This window comes from Amblyraja radiata, chromosome 12, assembly GCF_010909765.2.
Source record: "Amblyraja radiata isolate CabotCenter1 chromosome 12, sAmbRad1.1.pri, whole genome shotgun sequence".
Taxonomy (NCBI): domain Eukaryota; kingdom Metazoa; phylum Chordata; class Chondrichthyes; order Rajiformes; family Rajidae; genus Amblyraja; species Amblyraja radiata.
Window position 1 is genome coordinate 13,550,507 of NC_045967.1, and position 20,715 is coordinate 13,571,221.

A 20,715-nucleotide genomic window follows, 5' to 3' on the forward strand; every position below is an offset into this window, starting at 1 on the left:
TTCCTTTTTAAGCTGCTTTTTCCTCAAGTCTTAGGTTCATTCATCTTCTCATCTAGTTTCCCTCATTTCCCTCCTGGCTCATTCCCTTCTCACTCTCCCTTTTGCCTGTTCATTTCTTCTCCTTCATTTTCCTCTTCACTTTCTTCACTCCTTCCTTTCACTTCCTCTGCCTGCACGTCCCATAGTCACTCATCGTTCTACTCACCTTCTTTCTCATTCTCTCTCTCGTTTATCACAGCCCACTCCTTCCTACATTTTCTCATTCTCTTGTGTTACCCTCTGCTGCTTTGCTCATTTTCATCTCTTTTTTTCAACTCTTCCAGTTTTCAATTCTTTCCCCCAAGGATGCATAATAACTGATTTTAGATTTGTAGGCAAGTGTGGAGGAGAAAACATTTCAAGTCCCTTGCGACTTGCTAATCAGGTTAGATGTCTACTGAACAGTGGCAGTGTTTATGATGGGATGGGAAGCAAGGGAAATAGCAGACAAAAATATACCGATTTTAACCTAAATCCTTAACCTAAATCTTATTTCAAAATGTTAATGAATTGGCATATATTTTCTGCAACTCCCTTGTTTAATACCAGTGTCTAATGGCTTTAGTTTAATTTAGAGATGCGGCATGGAAACAGGCCCTTCGGCCCACCGAGTCCACACTGACCAACAATCACCCGTACACTAGTTCAATCCAAAACACTAGGGATAATTTACAGAAACCAATTAACCTACAAACCTGCACGTCTTTGAAATGTGGGAGGAAACCGGTGCACCAGGATAAAACCCATGCAGTCACAGAGAGAACGTACAAACTCCGTACAGGCAGCACAATCGAACCCTGGGTCTCTGGCAGCAACTCTACTGCTGCACCACTGTGTCGCCCTGTGTCTGATACACATTTCTTGTTCATTTTCTTTTACAAAGAGAAACATTAGAAAAAGATATATTTTTGGAGATTTCTGGTAAATTTCAACAACCAAATTAAAGGAAATTATCGTGTAAAATTATCATGGACCTTTATCCCAGCATGGAAATGTCCAACACCAGATTGCATAGAGTGAGAGGGGGAAAGTTTAACGGAGATGTGCAGGGCAAGTTTGTTCCCACAGAGAGTGGTTGGGGTCTGGAATACACTGCCAGGGTTGGGGGTGGAGCAGATATGATAGTGGTGCTTAAGAGGCGTTGAGATAGGCACATGAAAGCACAGGGAATAGAGGGATAGGGATCATGTACACGCAGACGAGATCAGTTTAACTTGGTACAAACATTATGGGTTGTAAAGCCCGTTCCTGTGCGGTACTAAGTTCTAAAAACAGCCGAAGACATACTTTCAGCTGGAATTGAAAACCTTTCTTGTTAACATAAAGGGATTCTGCAATGAACTTTGCTGCACTCCTCAAATGGTTTTATTACGCCTGGGCCCACGCCTTCATCAGCCAGTCTTATTTTAATCCTTTGCGTGGAAAAATTTATTCGGAAATCCAATTTGAGGAAAACATCAGAAGAGTGGAAGGTTAAACACAAAGATCTGTTCAGGGAAGATTGTTAACCTGGTGCCCTTGTGTGGGATTGTTTAGCTGTAATTGCGACTGGAAAATATTAAAGTCTACTCTTCGTTCTGAAAAGTTAGACACAAATTGCTGGAGTAACTCAGTGGGACAGGCGGCATCTCTGGAGAGAAGGAATCGGTGATGTTTCCAAAGACTGAAGATCTGCTGACATCTGAAGAAGAGATGCTGCCTGTCCCGCTGAGTTACTCCAGCATTTTGGGTCTTTCTTTGGTTTAAACCAGCATCTGCAGTTCCTTCCTATACCTTTGATCTGCAAAATCAGGCTGAGGTGTTTAAAACATTAAACATATTGGCTGTTCAAAGAGAAATGTTTGCAGTGCTCCTAGAACATAAAGCACAGGAACTGACCCTTCAGCCCACAGCATCCATGCCTAACCCGATACCAAATTAAACTCATCGCCATACAGCATGGAAACAAACCCTTCGTCCCATCTCTTCCATGCTAGCCAAGATACCCATGTAAGCAAGTCCCATTTGCCTGTGTTTGGCCCATATGCCTCTAAACCTTTCCTATCCATGTACCTGCCCAAGTGTCTTTTTAATATTCTCTTCCTGCATGTGATCCAGATCCCTCCAGTGCCTGTGTCCACGTGCCAAAGCCTCTTAAATGCCTCTGTCCTATCTGCCTCCACCACTACACCTGGCAGGGTGTTCCAGCACCCACCACTCTCTGTGTAAATAACATGTCCCATATATCTCCTTTATACTTTGCCCATCTCACCTTAAAGCTATGCCCTCCAGAATCTGACATTTTCATCCTAGAAAAAAGATTCTGACTGTCTACACTATCTATTCCTCTCATAATTTTATGTACTTATATCCGGTGTTCCAGAGAAAACAATCCACGTTTGTCCAACCTCTCTTTGTAGCTAATACCCCCTAATCCAACCAGTGCTCTGGTAAAAGTAGACTCGAATATCGCTTCAAAATTATTTTGTTCCTGCTAAATTTTTTAGAGGCTGTAAGCTAATTGGTCTCTGCAAATTGCCCCCAGTTTGTAGGGAGTGGATGAGGAAGTGGATAATAGAGAACTACTAGGAACAGGTGATCAATAATCAGCTCTCTGGGCCGAATAGCTTGTTTCCAAGGTGTACCTATTTATCAATCAACTCTGAATAATCAATTAACCATCCTTCTCAAAAAATCTTCTAAACTCAGGCAAAGAATATCACTCCTTTGAATTAATATTGAATTGAAATGGTCTTTTTTGCGTGGGAAAGGTTTAGAGGGATAGTGTCCAACGGGAACCGTCTTAGATGGGTCATCTTGGTCGGCATGGACTAGTTGGGCTGAAGGGTCTGTTTCCATCTCTCTGACTATTGGAAATGGCAGAAAGCCATTTTGAAAAGGTGCACTGCCGAAGAATTATTTTCACATGAAATACAGTACATTAATTCTCTTAACATTGGCACTGACAAGACAACACAAATCCCATTTATACTGAATATACAAAATACTGGGGTAAACTGGTGAATCACTTGTTGGGGGCGTAAACTGCAAAGACGAGATTGTGCAAAAGGTTTGTGCACATGTATATCCACTCACAGCTGATACACTGAGCTATCTCTCGGTTAACATCACAATAATATATTGGTTGCGACAGCACACCTGACCATTACCAATTACATGGATACTATCTATAAATATAAATCAGCAGAATTACAGAAGCTAGTTTCCGTCATCGTCGACAGCCTCTTATTCCAAGTTGTGTCATTGGTTGTAATGGGTGTAGCCGGCAATAATTACTTGAAAGCCAGTGTGGTGTGAGTACATAGAAATGATCACTTCAGTGCAATCCGACACACACAAGGTGTGCATTCAGGTCTCATAGAGGCTACCAGTTCAAGTGTGAGTTCTGGCCAAGTGTCATAAAATAAATCTGGCTGCTTCCACCAGATGGAGCCGAGGCAAAGAACACCTAAAAGAGGAATAAAAGGGCAGAGTATTAATGATCGGGAAGAAAGCCAGCCGATGTTTAAATGAGATCGCAAATAGCCATCATTAAAGCGTTGAAGCATTAATTGACCTAAGGTCACCATCAGCTCAACCAGCCACTCGCCCCTATTACATTTTATATTCATCAGTTCATAAGTTCTAGGAGCAGAATTACAACATTTTCGGCCAATCAAGTCTACTCCGCCATTTAATCATAGCTGATCTATCTTTCCCTCTCAACCCCATTCTCCTGTCTTCTCCCCATAACTGCCGAAACCTTTCCTAATCAAGAATCTGTCAATCTCCGTCTTAAAAATATCCATTGACTTGGCCTCCATAGCCGTCTGCGGCAATGAATTCCGCAGATTCGCCACCCTCTGACTTATTTAAGACTCTATTCTTATTTATTCCTCTTGGGCACCGTTAATTGACCTGTCCAACATCACAACCATGTCCCAAAGCATGGTGATTAACAACATTGCATTGTTACTGGATACAACCTGATATATATACACTGGGTAGGTTCACCATGTTATCTAGTCTACATCAATGGAAGTTGTCACCCTGTCTCTGCAAGACTGAAAGCGATACTGACATTTATCTCAAGCCTTTGATTGCCTCATGATGCTCCAAAGAATCACACAGCACAGGGGGAGTCCAATTAAACCCTCATTCCGAAGGCATGAGATTAATTTCACTCCCCCCTTCCTTTCCCCACAGCCCCACAATTATCTTGTTCACTTGCAAGAAACTATTTAATTTCACTTTGACCATTAACCCTGAATCTCCTGCCACCATTCTTTCAGGAATTCTTTCTATTCATGAGAGGAATAGATCTGGTAAACACACAAAGTCTGTTGCCCAGTGTAGGGGAATCGAGAACCAGAGGACATAAGTTTAAGGTGATGAGGAAAAGATTGAAAGGGAACCTGAGGGATAGTCTTTTTACACAAAGGGTGGTGAGTGTATGGAACAGGCTGCTGGAGGAGGTAGTTAAAGCAGGTACTATCGCAACGTTTAAGAAACATCTAGACAGGTACATGGATAGGACATGTGTAGAGCGATATGGGGAAAAGGCAGGCAAATGGGACTAGTGTAGACGGGGCATGTTGGTCGGTGAGGGCAAGTTGAACGGAAGGGTCCGTTTCCACACTGTATGAATCTATGACTAAAGCATCGTGATTCAGTGTGTCAAAAACAAATTTTTCTTCAGCGAATTTAAATCTACATCCCCTGATTTCTGATCCAGGGGGAAGTATCTCCCGAAAGATTCCAACAGAACACTTGATAATATTGAACACTTTTGTTAAATCTAACTCCAATAATGTTGCTTTGAAAGGAATCCCACCTTCCCAAGAATCTTCACCTCAACATTGAGAATAGTGCCATTCTTAAACTAAAGAGTTAAATATGGGATTATTCAATGATAGGTACAAAGTGCTAGAGTAAACTCAGCGGGTCTGGCAGCATCTCTGTAGAAAAGTGGATGGTGGCGACTTTGGTTGGAACCCTTCTTCACACAAATATGAGTCTTCAATCATGTTTAAAGGCATAGAGAAAATAATTAAAGTGAACATTCAATAGGTGGAAAAGGGCCTCAATAGCCAAATGGCATTTTAGCCCTTCCCTGCTCTCTATTGTTCATATTCGGTTTGCATAGTGATGCAACAGTTGATGCTGGTGCCTCACAGCTCCAGTCACACAGGTTAAATTCTGACCTCAGGTGTTGTATGGATAAGACTTTGCACGTTCCTGATGCCTTATTTTACACATTAGAGATACAGCATGGAAACAGGGCCTTTGGCCCACTGAGTCCACGCCGACCAGCAATCACCCCATACACTAGCACTATCCTACACACTGGGGACAAATTACAATTTTTTACCAAAGCCAATTAACATATGTCTTTGCACATCTTTGGAATGTGGGAGGAAACCAGCGCGCCAGTGTAGTATAGTGTTAATGTGCGGGGATCGCTGGTCGGCGCGAACTCGGTGAGCCGAAGGGCCTGTTCCGCACTGTATCTCTAACCTAAACCAAACTAAACCCAGAGAAAAACCACGCGGTCACAGGGAGAACGTACAAACAGCACCCGTAGTCAACATCAAACCCAGATCCCTGACGTTGCAAGGCAGCAACTCTGCCACTGCGCCACTGTGCCGCCCCCTTTCTGTGTAAGTTTCTTCTTGGTGCTCCAGTTTCTTTTCGCACAACAACGATGTGCCGGTAGGTTAATTGGCCACTGTAAATTATCATTAGTGTAGGTTAATGTCAAAAAGAATCAATTGGGACGTGTGTAGCTGGCATCTTGGTCAGCATGGGCAAGTTAGGCTGACGGGACTGTTTCTACGCTGTATGACTTAATGTCTCTAAAAGGGAGGTGATGGCCATGTGTGAGTGGCGCAGCGATATAGTTGCTGCCTTACAGCGCCAGAGCCCTGGGTTTGGTCCTGACTGCGGGTGCTGTCTGCACGGAGTTTGCACCCTCTCCTTGTGCCTGCGTGGGTTTTCTCCGAGTGCTCCAGTTTCCTCGCTCATTCCAAAGACATGCAGGTTTGTAGGTTAATTGGCTTCTGTAAATTGTCACTAGGGTGTGAGATAGAACTAGTGTACGGGGTGATCACTGATCGGCGCAGACGCGGTGGGCCAAAGGGCCTGTTTCTACACTGTACCCCTAAACTAAACAATCAATACAGGATATTGCCTAAACAAAGCATTGATGATTAAGCTAATGAAGCAGAAACCTCTGCCCCAGAGAGTTCATTGACCAAGTGCATCAGCATTTAATTCCTTGTACCTTACCTTGTCGTTCCTCTCACAAAGGAACTTCAGTTTCTGTGCCCTCTTGTGCATAAACACTCCATCGAGACGTCCATTCTCCACATTGCGAAGTTCAATCGCTTTCTCTCCCCAACCCATGACATGATTTGACTGGATGTAGGCTACAAAAATAAGAAATAAAAATATAAAACAAAAATGTAAAAAAATATTCAATATTTAGTGCTGTGACAGAAAGTTAATCATTTTTCTTTCCAGTTTGAAAACAAGGGGCAGCACAGCGGTAAATTGCTGCCTTACAGCGCGAGACACCGTGTTCGATCCTGACCACAGGCGCTGTCTGCACGAAGTTCGTACATTGTCCCTGTGACCGTGTGGGTTTTCTCCATGTGCTCTAGTTTCCTCCCACACCCCAAAGAAAGAGGGGTGTGTGGAATGAGCTGCCAGAGGATGTAGTTGAGGCAGGTACCATCGCAATGTTTAGGAAACATTGAGACAGGTACATGGATAGGATAGGTTTAGAGGGATATGGGCCAAATGCAGGCAGGTTGGACTAGTGAAGATTGGACATGTCAAGTCAAGTCAAGTTTATTCGTCACATACACATACGAGATGTGCAGTGAAATGAAAAGTGGCAATGCTCGCGGACTTTGTGCAAACAGACAAACAAACAAACAAACTACAAACAGAACTACAAACAGAATCACATATTCTTTTACATATTAAATATTGTGGGTGGAAGGAAAAAGGGAAAAAAACAGCAATTAAAAAAAAAAAAAGCAGTAGAGTGGTACAGTAAAAGTTAGTCCCTGGTGAGATAGGAGTTTACAGTCCTAATGGCCTCCGTGAAGAAACTCCTTCTCAACCTCTCCGTTCTCACAGCATGGCAACTGAGGCGTTTGCCTGACCATAGCAACTTAATAGGAACCTGAGGGTCGGTGTGGGCAAGTTGGACCAAGGGCCTGTTTCCACGCTGTGTGACTCTATGATAAACGACCAGACGAACAAATCATAATAGAATGCAGTCAACACCTGTTGGCTTCACTGCACATTTTAATATTTATGTGACTGATATTTTGTCCATTTAGATCAGTGACTAATATATAGGTCGGAAAGAATTAAGTGCAGAAGAAGAGCATCAAAATGTATTTTTAGTGTTCTGCTTGGTGTCCCAGATCTGTCAGTCCCTATATTCGTTCACAGACAAATGCAGCTGATTTCCTTCATGTTTCCTCTATCTCTGGGAAGGCTGGGGAAGGAAATATAAGCACTTTAAAACAGCTACTCTATTGTAATATGACAAATTCTGATGCTTATTTGGGGAACAAAACTCCAAATATTGGCATTGTGTACCAAAATCAGTGAACAACTGATAAAGGCAAATAGTGGATATCAGCGTACAACAGTGAAGCTTGAAAATACCCAATGTCTTGGCCTCCACGCCGTCTGAGGCAATGCATTCCACAGATTCACCACCCTCTGGCTAAAGAAATTCCTCCTCATCTCCATTCTGAAGGTACCTCTGGTTCTGGACTCTCCCATTACTGGAAACATCCACCCTATCCATGTCCACTCTATCTAGGCCTTTCAATATCCAATAGCTTTCAATTACTGGAAAAGGGACAAAGCTTGCAATACTTTCTTAACCTAAATCTGTGATCATTTTAAAGTTCATGTGTTTTTTTTTAAATTCCAGGCTGAGGTCAGCATTAAGAAATATTTTCCAGACTGTGATCAACATGATAAGCTATAAGAAGTCCCAACTCCTATCTTCTCATGACGGTGAGCAGTACTGGGCGCCATATCTGAGGAAGGATGTGTGGCGTTGGAGAGATTCCAGAGGAGGTTTATGAGAATGATCCCGGGGATGATTGGGTTAACGTATGAGGAGCATTTGAATGCTCTGGGCCTGTACTCATTGGAGTTTAGGAGGATGAGAGGGGATCTCATTGAAACCTACTGAATAGTGAAAGGCTTGGATAGAATGGACTTGGAAATGATGCTCTCAGTAATGGGAGAGTCTAGAACCAGAGGGCACAGCCTCAGAATAAAAGGACGTACCTTTAGAATGGAGATGAGGAGGAATTTCCTTAGTCAGAGGGTGTTGAACCTGTGGAATTCATTGCCATAGATGGGCGTGGAGGCAAAGTTATTGGGTATTTTTTAAGTGGAGATTGATAGATTCTTGATTAGTAAGGGTTGCAAAGGTTACGGGGAGAAGGCAGGACAATGGGGTTGAGAGGGGGGAAAATAGATCAGCCGTGATTGAATGATCGAGTAGATTTGAACCGGCAATTGGCCTAAATCTGCTCTCATGTCTTATGGTCTTTAGGCCATCAATCATTTTAAAGCCTTAGCAAAATTGATTCATTTGCTGGGAGCTGAAGTATGGAGTGAGATTGAACTGAAGAAGGTCAGTGCTGAGGGGAAGTACAGTGATTGAGTTACTGGACCAGCAGCCAGGGTTCTGGGTCTTTAATCTACAAACGGTAGCTGCCCAAGCTTAACCTCAACCCTACATAATCAAGGTCCTTTCTCACCCCAGTCATTCCTTCTCCTCCCCTCTCACTTCAGGCAGAAAATACAGAGGATAGCAAGCAGTGTGTGGGAAGGAAGTGCCGATGCAGGTTTACACCAAAGATCGCCACAAAATGCTGGAGTAACTCAGCACGACAGGCAACATCTCCGGAGAGAAAGAATGGATGATCCTTCTTCAGACAGAAAGCAATGACAGAATTTGTGACAAGCACTTGGTAATTGGTGTGCGAGGGGACAGAGGGCTAGTGAGGGCCACACTTTGGAGAGTTGGAGTTAAAATAGTACAGAAAGTCTGTAAGTAGTGCGGCTCACTGTGGAATATTATTATGACGGGAATATCAAAGTTGATTAGTAACCTATTTAAAAATTCTGACCTAAAAATCCACATGCATTGTGTCGCCTTTTCAGTGGTAGTTATACATTGGCCAGTTACTTCCCAAGAGGAATCCCATTGCAAACATTTCCAGGTCAGGTTGCACTCTACACACTTGAGCAGGCACTTTGAGTCATGAATCGTGCTTGCACCAATGGCCCAATTTCCAATCTGATGCAAAATGGGTGATTTAATTCCTCGGGCGTGAGGATCAAGGGCCGGCAGGAGGGTGAACCGGAGTATTGCCTCCAGCGCCTTCAAGGTCAGATGCGGGAGGCTTGCCCCCTGGGTCACAAAGATGGGCGGGCGAGAAGAGAGCAGGGACTGCGGGTTACAGGAACATGAGAGGAATAGATCGGGTAGACGCACAGAGTCTCTTGCTCAGAGTAGGGGAATCGAGAACATAGGTTTATGCCGGCCAACCAGACTTTGAATGATGGTGTGAAAAATGGCGGCGCCTGCATGTGTAATAGATGCAAAAGGAATTTCACTGTGCAGTTGCACAAGTGACAAATAAAGCACCACTGAACGATGCCACAATATCGCATCAATGTCCAGGTCATAAGCTCACATTGTCTTGACCAGCACATGTTGTTGGAAACTTAGAACGATTGGGATTTAAGATTGTTTCTCCCTGGGCAGGCCAGTAGTTTAGTTTAGTTTGTCATGTGTCACCGAGGTATAGTGAAAAGCTTTGTTGTTTGGTGCTATCTAGTCAATAATATATGCGATTACAATCAAGCCGTCCACATTGTACAGACACAGGATAAAGGGAATAACGTTTAGTGCAAGATAAAATCTAGTAAAGATCAATTAAAGATAGTCTGAAGGTCTCCAATGAGGTAGATGGGAATTCAATACTGCTCTCTATTTGTTGATAGGACGGTTCAGTTGCCTGATAACAGCCGGGAAGAAACTTCCCCTGAATCCGTGCGTTTCCACACTCGTGTGCGTCTTGCCTGATGGGAGAGGGGAGAAGAGGGAGTGGCCAAGTGGAGACTTGTCCTTGATTATGCTGGTGGCCTTGTCGAGGCAGCATGAAGTATAGATGGAGTCAATGGAAGGGAGGTTGGTTTGCGTGATGCTCTGGGCTGTGTCCACAACTCTCTGCAATTTATTGCTGTCTTGGATTGCAGTAGGGCAATGTTTACCTTTAGGCTTATTATTGTCATGTGTACCGAGGTACAGTGAAAAGTTTAGTTTTGCATGCTGTCCAAACAGATCAGGTACACCACACATAAATACAATCAGTTCAAACTCAAGTCCAATAGATAGAGCAAAGGGGAAGATACAGTGGACAGAATATAGTTAGGAATACTTTATTGTCACATGTGACTAGGCACAGTGAAATTCTTTGCTTACATCCACTATGTACACAAATAGCAGCCTCCTATGGCGCTGACAAAGTTACAAAGCTCCCCCTTTTGTCCCCCCCCCTTCAATAGTTCCCCCAGGCTGGGTCCCCATTGTCCTTTGTCCCACATTTCTCAGTACTCAACATTGTTACGCTTTGTAGTGCATCGGTTCCCAAAACAAAGTCCAATGTCCTCAATGGGGTAGAGCTGAATTAGACAGTCCCGAGCAGGATAATCTAGTTTAGTTTAGTTCAATTTATTGTCATGTTTACTGAGGTACAGTGAGAAGCTTTTGTTGCATGCTAACCAGTCACTGGAAAGACAATGCATGATTACAATCGAGCCATCCACAATGTACACATACATGATAAATGGGAATAACGTGAATAAAGTTTAGTGCTATAACTCTAAACTAAACATAACATCTACAATTTTCCACTTTCACACAGATGGTAGTGGGTATATAGAACAAACTGCCCGAGGAGGTAGTTGAGGAGGCAGGTATTATAATAGCCCTGTTCCACGGTACGAGTTCATTCCAAGAGCTCTCCCGAGTTAAAAAAAAATCAAACTCGTGGTAAGCACGGAGAATGAACGTAGCGGGTACGTCGGAGCTCGGGGACGTCTCTTCGCGGCTCGTAACGCTAACGGCAGGTACTCGGGAAGACTCGCTAACGGCAGGTAAACACGGGAAGACTCATGAAGATTTTTCAACATGTTGAAAAATGTCCAAGAGAGCCCCGAATACCGACGAGTGGCCATTATCGTAAATCTCCGAGTTTGATTCAGGGCAAACTCGGGAGAGCTCTTGGAATGAACTCGTACCGTGAGACAGGGCTTTTACTACATTTAAAAGACGCTTGGACAGTTACATGGAGAGGAAAGGGTAATTGGGATAAGGGCAGGTGGGAAGAGCATAGATGAGGCATCTTGGTCAGCATGGGCAAGATGGGCTGAATGGTCTGTTTCCATGCTGTACGACTCTATGGCAATTATCCAGTACCATACAGCTTAAGTTTGATTTCTATTACAAAATTATAACAGGAATGATTTTTATAAATTTATAAAAAATAATTCGTAATCTATTACAAATCTCTGAGTGTAGAGTTACTGAGAATTTAGAGAGGAGTAACCGAAGATTTATATATTCACAATGTATAGGAGCAGAATTAGGCCATTCGGCCCATCAAGTCTACACCGCCATGCAATCATGGATGATCTATTTTTTCCTTCTCAACCCCATTCTCCTGCCTTCTCCCCGTAACCATTGACATCCTTACTAATCAAGAATCTGTCAATCTCCAACTTAAAAAATGACTTGACCTCCACAGCCGTCTGTGGCGTTGAATTCCACAGATTCACCACCCTCTGACCAAAGAAATTCCTCATCTCCTTTTTAAATGTACATCCTTTTATTCTGATGCTATGGCCTCTGGTCCTAGACTCTCCCACGAGTGGAAACATCCTCTTCACATCCATTCTATCCAGGTTTAAGGTAAGGTTTAAAGTGAAGAAACTGAAGAAGCAATCATTCCAAGCCCTAGTTTTGCATCAGAGGTTTACCAGCGTACCATTGCCCACACAGATTACCTGCATCTACAGCATTTGTTGCCATGCCAATTGTTATTGCCCATATAAACAGCAATGAGTCACATTGCAACTCGTTATGACCCAGATTACACTGCCTGAAATGAGAGCAGAAAGGAGCAGCAACTTTTAAATGGGGAATGTGATAAACACTTGAAAAATGGTTAATAAAAATTGAAGAAATAAGGAACGGCAGATGCCGGTTTCCAAAAAAAAGACACAAAATGCTGGAGTAACTCAGCAGGTCAGCCAGCATCTCCAGAGATCATGGATATGTAACGTTTTGGGTTGAGACCATTCTTCAGATTTAGGAAGACTCCAGTCTGAGCCAAAACATCACCTATCCATGTTCCCCAGAGGTGTTGCCTGACCCACTGAGTTATTCTGGCAATTTGTATACATAAAATATTGCTGGGGTTTTATGTCATGGACTCCTGATTTGCGCCCTGCTGATGATTCTATCTTGTTTCACCATGAAACTGTGGTATTCCTATTTAGAATCAGAGTCATACAGCATGGAAACAGCCCCTTTGGCTCAGTTTGTCCATGCCGATCAAGATGTCCCATCGAAGCTAGTCCCGTTTGGCCCATATCCCTCTAACCTTGCCTATGCATGTACTTGTCCAAATTCTTCTGTAGTACTTGCCTCAATGACCTGATCTGGTATGGGAAAGGATTTTGGGAAGTGGAACTAAATGGATTGCTATTTCACAGAGTCAGGATGAAAGAGTTTCCTTTTTGAACCTTACAATTTTAAGTAGAAAGGGGAAGCTGAGATATTCTGCTGTGTTTAGGGTCCCCTGAAGGGAAGGATGAGAAGATACATAATATTGCACATGTATATAGCACAAAGCAGGTCCTTCTGTCTACTGAGTCCATCTACATACCACTGATTCCACCACTCACCTACTCACACTAGGGGCAATTCACATCGGCCAAATGATCTACCAGCCCTCACGTCTTTGGAATGAAGGAGAAAACCGGGGCCACCAGGAAGAAACCCATGCAGTGACTGGCAGAGGGTGCAAACTCCACACCGACAGCATCGGACCTCAGAATCGAACCTGGATCTCTGCTTCTGTGAGGCAGTGGCTCTACCAGCTGCGCCTCTGTGCTAACCCAATGATGATTGTCGGTCAGCCAACTGCGGGTGACATTGTGAGGAGAGAGTTAAAGCTAAAGGATCCACCTATATTTTCTATCCTAGGATATTTCTATATGGGCCAGCCATGCTAAAAGATGTTGGGCTCTGGAATTCCCACATTAAACTTCTTTAGACATTAGAGATACTGCGTGGAAACAGGTCCTTCGGCCCATCGAGTCTGCTCTGACCAGCAATCATCTCATACACTAACACTATCCTACACACTAGGGACAATTTACAATTTTACCGAAGCCAATTAACCTACAAATCCGCACATCTTTGGAGTGTGGGAGTAAACCGGAGCGCCCAGAGGAAACCCACGTGGTCACAGGAAGAACATACAAAATCCGTACAGACAGCACCCATAATCAGGATCGAACCCGGGTCACTGATGCTGTGAGGCAGCAACTCTACTGCTAAGCCACTGGTCCGTCCTTTAAGATGTACTTATTTGGCAGAGCTGTTTGCATGGATACAGGCCCTTCAGCCCAACTTGTCTATGCTGACCAATTTGCTGAACCAGGGTAGTGTCACTTGATTGTGCGTTGCCAACATTCCTCTGGACGTTTCCTATCAATGTGCCTGTCCAAGCATCTTTTAAACATCGTAACTGTATCCACCTCTACCATTTACACTGGCAACTCGCTCCAGAAACACATCACTCTCCGTTAACCCTCCTTTTAAACCTTTCCCCTCTCAGCTTAAATCTATACCCTCTAGCTTTATACTCCCAAAACCCGGGAAGCAAAATGTGGCTATTTAATTTACCTATGCTCCTCATGATTTTGTAAACTGCTGCAAGATCACCCCTCAGCCTCCTGTGCTTCAGGGAAGAAAGCCCTAGCCTATCCAGCCTCTTCTTATAATTCAAACACTTCAGACCTGGTCATATTCTTGTAAAGATTTTATGCACCCTTTCCATTTTAATGACATCCTAAAACAATGTGGGATGTCTTCAAGTTATGAGGAAGGGTCTCAACCTGAAACGTCACCTATCCACGTTCACCAGAGATGCTGCCCGAACCTTTGAATTACTCCAGCACTTTGTGTCTTTTTTGTAAACAAGCATCTGCAGTTCCTTGTGTCTGCCTTGAGATTTTGACAGATGAAATATAAATGCATTTGAAGGGATCACATGAGAAAATATAAGGGAACTGCTCGCAGTGCCAAAGGAGTGGATGTGAAAGTGGGATAATATGGAACTCGTGTGCTCAGGCTTGATGGCCAACGTACTTGAATCATTCAGCAGGCCAGACCACATCCGTGTAATAAAAAAATAATACTCAGAACCCAGTGGGTCAAAAAAAAACAACATACTGTTGTAGCTAAATTTTGGTTGGAAAGATGGAGAGAGACAAGTTTTGTTCTGTAGTTACAGAACAGGAAAGGTTTTGCACGGCAGAAATAGGGCAGATGATAGCCCGAGATGGTAACCTTAAGTCGAGCAGTGGTAATGAAAGCAAGCAGACTTACCGATCGAAGACGGCATCTCTCCCCACTGCATGACTGTCTCCTTTATGATCCGTCCGTAGGTATCGATGTAAACCCCTTCATCTTCGTAGCAAACCAGCAGCTCCATCCCGTTAGTGTTCGGAAGGATGATTATTGCGTGTGGCTGAATGCTGCCTTGAATCTGAATCAGAGGTTCACGGGAGAAATGTTACTACTTGGCCAGCAAATTAACTCCACAGCAGTGGCAAACACACAGCGAGCACACACAGTTTAAGCACAAGATTGATAGCAACAATATTCATTACTTAGGGTTTTTACAAAGACTTATTTGCAGGAAACAGTGAGGGAGAGAGATCACATTGCTTTTTTCACTCCACTTGCCAGGCTGTGTGTTTCTACGTGAACACAGGAATCCCATTTTTCAGCAGCCACTATCCTCAGCATCAGGACAGGCATCCATAGTCGGAGGGCAATTTTCATCCGCTGCCTTATTATTCTCATGAGGTTTGTGTGATGAGAGCAAAGGCAGTGAGTGAATTTCAATCGCCCAGCTTGCTAACAACACAGTGATGGTTGACGGCAAGCCGGCTTAATAAAGGCTTCCTCGCCATCAGGTGATGTCCAAGGCAAGCTAGCCTGTCACTTGGGGATGCCCACGCCAGCAGCATGCCGCGTAGCGTCGAGGCACCGGAGGGGGGTGCTTTATTTTTGGAACCCATGAAAGCCGGGAGCGTGGAAATAACAAGGGCAGATCAACCAAATTAGTCCGCCTCAGGCTTCTGTGCTGAGCAGAATGTGCTGCTGCACTCGAGGGATGTTAACCCTTTCGTTCCTCCACTACATGCTTCCTCCTGTACTGCACGAGGCATTACAGTCAACCCTTGCTATAACGGATCATTGGGAGTTGGGGGGGGGATGGTGTCGTGTTGCCGATTGTCTGCTATATCTGAGTAAGGGACTATCATATGTAAGAAAGAACTACAGATGCTGGGTTAAATCGAAGGTAGACACAAAATGCTGGAGTAACTCAGCGGGTGAGGCAGCATCTCTGGAGAGAAGGAATGGGCGACGATTCGGGTCGAGAACCTTCAGTCTGAAGAAGGGTCGGGACCCGAAACGTCGCCCATTTCTTCTCTCCAGGGATGCTGCCTCACCCGCTGAGTTACTCCAGCATTTTGAGTCTATAAGGGACAATCATTGCATGTAGCAGAAACAAACAACTGCAGATACTGGTTAATACAGAAAAGGACACAAAATGCTGGAGAAACTGAGGCACAAATTGCGGGAGACCAACTCCATCGAGACAATGAACTTCAATCGCTTTCTCTCCCCAAACCCATGACATGATTTCACTGCAATATAGGCTACACAATTAGAAATAATGATGAAACAAAAAATATATATTTCTCAGTGCTGCCTGAAAAGTCATAATTTTTCTTTCTAGTTTGACAACAAAGGCGGCACAGTGGTAAAGTTGTTGCCTAAAGGGCCTGTCCCACTTGGCGATTTTTTTGGCGACTGCCGGCGTCGTATCAGTGTCGCCAAAAGATTTTGAACATTTCAAAATCCAGCGGCGACAAAAAAATGTTGCAACACTTGAAAAAACACCGCGGGTCATACATCATCACGTCGCAAATTTTTCGGTGACCTGATACGTCAGTCAATCATGCCGGCAGTCCTCGTAAAAATTGGCAAGTAGGACAAGCCCTTTGCAGCGCCAGAGACCCTGGTTCAATCCTGACTACGGGTGCTGTCTGTACAGAGTTTGTACATTCTCACAGTGACCGCGTGTGTTTTCACCGAGTGATCCTGTTTCTCTCCAAAGGCGTACAGGTCTGCTGGTTACTTGGCTTCGGTAAAATTGTAAATTGTCCTTAGTGCTAGTGCATGGGGTGATCACTGGTCTGCGCGGACTCGTTGGGCCAAAATACAGCCTGTTTCCACGCTGTATTTCTAAAGTCTAAAGTACTCAACGGGTCATGCAGCATCTCTGGATAGGCGGCATTTCATGTCGGGATCCTTCAGACTCTCGGTCTGGAACTGGGCATGGAATCCAAGAATCAGAATTCCATTATAAGGAGGTCCATAATAATGAGTTTACTGTATTAATATTTCAATCCAACAGGCTTTAATTTTCAAGAATTGCTGCAGTTCACTGCTAGTTAATGTACCTGCATCATTATCCATCCTCGGTCTCTGGAGATGCTGCCTGACCCGCTGAGTTATGCCAGTGTCATTTTTATAGCATCATTAAGGACACGGACAGGCAATAATTTGGGTCAGGATCCTTCTTCAGACTGAAGAAGTCTGAAGGAAGGTACCGACCCAAAACGTCGCCCCAGCATTTTGTGTTCTACGCAAGATTCCAGCATCTGTAGTTCCTTGTGTCACTTGATTATTAGTCCAGGTCTTTGGATCAACAGTTCAAGTCTCTAGAATACCACTCGAACTCTCTGAATTAATAGTCGATTAACTCAACATAATCCCCGAGTGGGATATATTCCCAACATTACAGCCCGATCGTTCAGTGTAAAATCAAGATGTACTTTGACAAAGGAAAACGGCAGCACAGAGGCTCAGCAGTAGAGTTGCTGCCGTACAGCGCCAGAGACCTGGGTTCTATCCTGACTACAGGTGCTATCTATCTGTATGGAGTTTGTACGTTCTCCCTGTGACCTGTTTGGGTTTTCTCCAGATGCTCCAGTTTCCTTCCACATTCCAAAGATGTACAGGTTTGTAGGTTAATTGGTTTTGGTAAAATTGTAAAATTGTCCCTTGTGAGTAAGCTGCCAGAGGAGGTAGTTGAGGCTGGGACTATCCCATCGTTTAAGAAACAGTTGGACAGGTACATAGATAGGACAGGTTTGGAGGGTTATGGACCAAGCGCGGGCAAGTGGGTCTTGGGTAGCTGGGATATTGTTGGCCGGTGTGAGCGAGTTGGGCCGAAGGGCCTGTTTCCACACTGTATCACTCTATGACTCTACAGGCTAGTGTACAGTCGATGCAGACTCGGTGGTCCGAAGAGCCTGTTTCCATGCTGTATGTCTAAACTAAACAAAACTAAACTAAACTAAAAGATAATCTCAAATTTTCTTTCCCCAAATACAATGGATCCTTTAAAGTTTTGATCAGCTATTTTTAAGGCGGAGATTGATAGATATTTGATTAGCACTGGTGTCAGGGGTTATGGGGAGAAGGCAGGAGAATGGGGTTGAGAGGGAACGATAGATCCGCCATGATTGCATGGTGGACTAGACTTGATGGGCCAAATGGCCCAATTCTGCTCCTACAATTTATGAACATGCCAAATTTATTTGATGCAAGGAAGATGTTGTAAACATTCATGTAATAATGAAATCAAGTCACTATAGTGATGTGGGACGTGGGACGTGTGATGGTCTCTGTGCCTGAGCTCTGTGGCAATGACCAGATGACCTGTTTCAAGGACTCAGGGACAGAGTCCCATCACGTAAGTCTATTGCCAGGGGGAACAGTTATGTTTGTTTCAGAGGTTGCCTGGGCCCTCATTTTAATGCCATCTGACAAAAAGTATACTGTTGGGCTACATCACAGCTCGGTTTCTGAACAGCTCTGCCCAAGAGAGTCTGTAGTGCAGTCCATCACACAGACCAGACTCCCCACCATTGACTCCATCGAAACTTCATACTGCTTTGGAAAAGTAGGCAACATTATTAATGACGTCACATTCTGGTAATTCCTTCTCCTCCCTGCTCCCGTCTGGCACAAGATACAGGTCTCTCCGTTGCCGGACCAGCAGGTCCAGGAACAGCTTCTTCCCTGCGGCTGTCACACTACTCAACACTGTACCTCGGTGACTGCCAATCACCCCCCCCCCCCCCGGACACTCCTCCCACAGGAAAAACACTATGACTGTATGCATGTAAATAGATTTATTTATTGAAATCATATTCTATGTCGCTCTTCCAGGGAGATGCTAACTGCATTTTGTTGTCTCTGTACTGTACACTGACAATGACAATTAAAGTTGAATCTGAATCTGAAGATACAGAAGCTTGAAAGTGCACTCCACCAGACTCAGGGACAGCTTCTTCCCCTCTTATCAGGCTTCTGTATGGTCCGTCCATAAGCTAGGGTACTGTCCTTTGCACCTCAACCCCATTGAGCACATTGGACTTTGTCCATGGAACTGGTGCGCTACAATGCTGAGAGCTATATTCTGCACTCTGTATCTTCCCCATTGCTCAAACTATTGTATTGGAGTGTGATTTAATTGCATTTATGTGTAGTATTATCTGATCTGATTGGATTGCATGCAAAACAAAGCTTTTCACTGTATCCCGGTACATCCCAGGACAATAATAAACTAAACCTGAACCTGAACAATAGAGATGTTAACAGACTGAAACATAGCAAAGGGTTAATGGGAAGATAGGCACAAAAAGCTGGAGTAACTCAACGGATCAGGCAACATCTCTGGAATAAAGGAAAAAGTGACGTTTCGGGTCGAGACCCTTCTTCAGACCCGAAACATCACCTCTTCCTTTTGTCCAGAGATACTACCTGACCCGCTGAGTTACTCCAGCTTTTTGTGTCTATCTTCGGTGTAAAGCAGCATCTGCAGTTCCTTCCGACAGAAAGGGTTAATGTTTTTTTTCTTAAAAGGGTCAGTAGAACAGCAGGCAGAGAAAACTCATGTAGTTGAAGACAGTTTAATGTGAACTTTTGTGAAGTTTGTTGCTTTGCAGTTGATTTATTCAACAAATATTATTGGCAAGGCATCCTGCCAGACCTTGTGTAGTGAGGGATTTCCAGAGGGGATCTTGGTGTTCCATCATAGACTGAGGCTCAGTTCCCAGTGATCAGAAAGAGTTTTGCGCTGCAAGACTATTTTGGACCACAGGTAGATATATATCCTGCAATGAAGACAAGAGGCATATCCTTGCAGAGAATAAGTGGTTGAGGTCAGAAACCTATCGCCCTGAAAAAGTTAAAATTAATTAGCTGAACCTGTTACCATTTGAAGAATTAATCAACTAGATTGTACAGAATTATCAGAGATGGAAGGAACTGCAAATTGCTGGAATCTTAGCGTAGAACAAAAAGTGTGGGAGGAACTCAATGGGTCAGGCTGCATCTGTGGAGGGAACGGATAAGTGAGGTTTCTGGTCAGGACCATTCAGACTGTAACAACTCGGGTCGGGCCCCTTCTTCTGACTGACATTTTATGTTGGGACTCTTCTTCAGACTACAGAGAAGGATCTCGACTCCAAATGCCGGCTGTCTAATCCCTCCCAAGATATTGTCTGATGGGAGGGATTAGACAGCATTGTATGCATTGCATTCTTTCAGCACTTTGTGTTATGCAAGATTATTGATGGTTTGTCAGGGTTCAACAGATAGAGTTAAAATACAGGTTAGCCAACATCCATTTAAAGGACAAGAATGGCTTGAGGGTCTGAATGGCTGTTCATGTCTTTCTAGTTTTTTATGAACTTGTGCAGAATTGAAAAGTAAAGAAAAATATTGATAATCACAATGTGAGCAGGATGTATACATGTACACTTTGTACATACAGGCACACAATTAACGCAGCCTTGGTTAATACATGTAGTTCTTCAACAGAGCACTGATGTGTTAAAAACAAGACTCGAAATTTAATTATACAGCTTCAAGGGTATGTCAAATTTTCACCTCCCACAGTGAACAGGGATTGAATGGCCAAACCGATAAATTTCGTAGACATTGTTAAGTATGAACAGAATATTAGAATTTGTAACAAGTGCAGTGTTGTTATTCATACAATTGTCATTTCCTTCACATCAACCTTCAACACTGTTGTCCCTCAGGGCTGTGTGCTCAGTCCCATGCTCTACTCCCTGTAGACCCATGACTGTGTCGCCAAGTACAACACTGACTCGATCTTTAAGTTCTCTGATCATACCACCGTCATTGGCCGGATCTACAACAATGATGAGATGAGGTATAGGAAAGAGATCGAGAAT

At 43.8% G+C, this 20,715-nt stretch overlaps 1 protein-coding gene across 3 annotated transcripts in view; it reads right to left on the reverse strand.

The window, feature by feature from the left end:
* Positions 1–2,359: 2,359 nt before the first annotated feature.
* The window catches only part of nrk (Nik related kinase), a 266,045-nt gene continuing 247,689 nt past the window's right edge, over positions 2,360–20,715 (reverse strand). For all 3 annotated transcript variants that reach the window (XM_033030272.1, XM_033030271.1, XM_033030269.1), the window contains 3 exons: positions 14,753–14,912; positions 6,307–6,446; positions 2,360–3,487 (listed from right to left, as the gene is read on the reverse strand). In XM_033030272.1, coding sequence (XP_032886163.1) covers positions 3,404–3,487; positions 6,307–6,446; positions 14,753–14,912 — 384 coding nt within the window. In that variant the 3' untranslated portion in view covers positions 2,360–3,403. The remainder of the gene's footprint in view (positions 3,488–6,306; positions 6,447–14,752; positions 14,913–20,715) is intronic.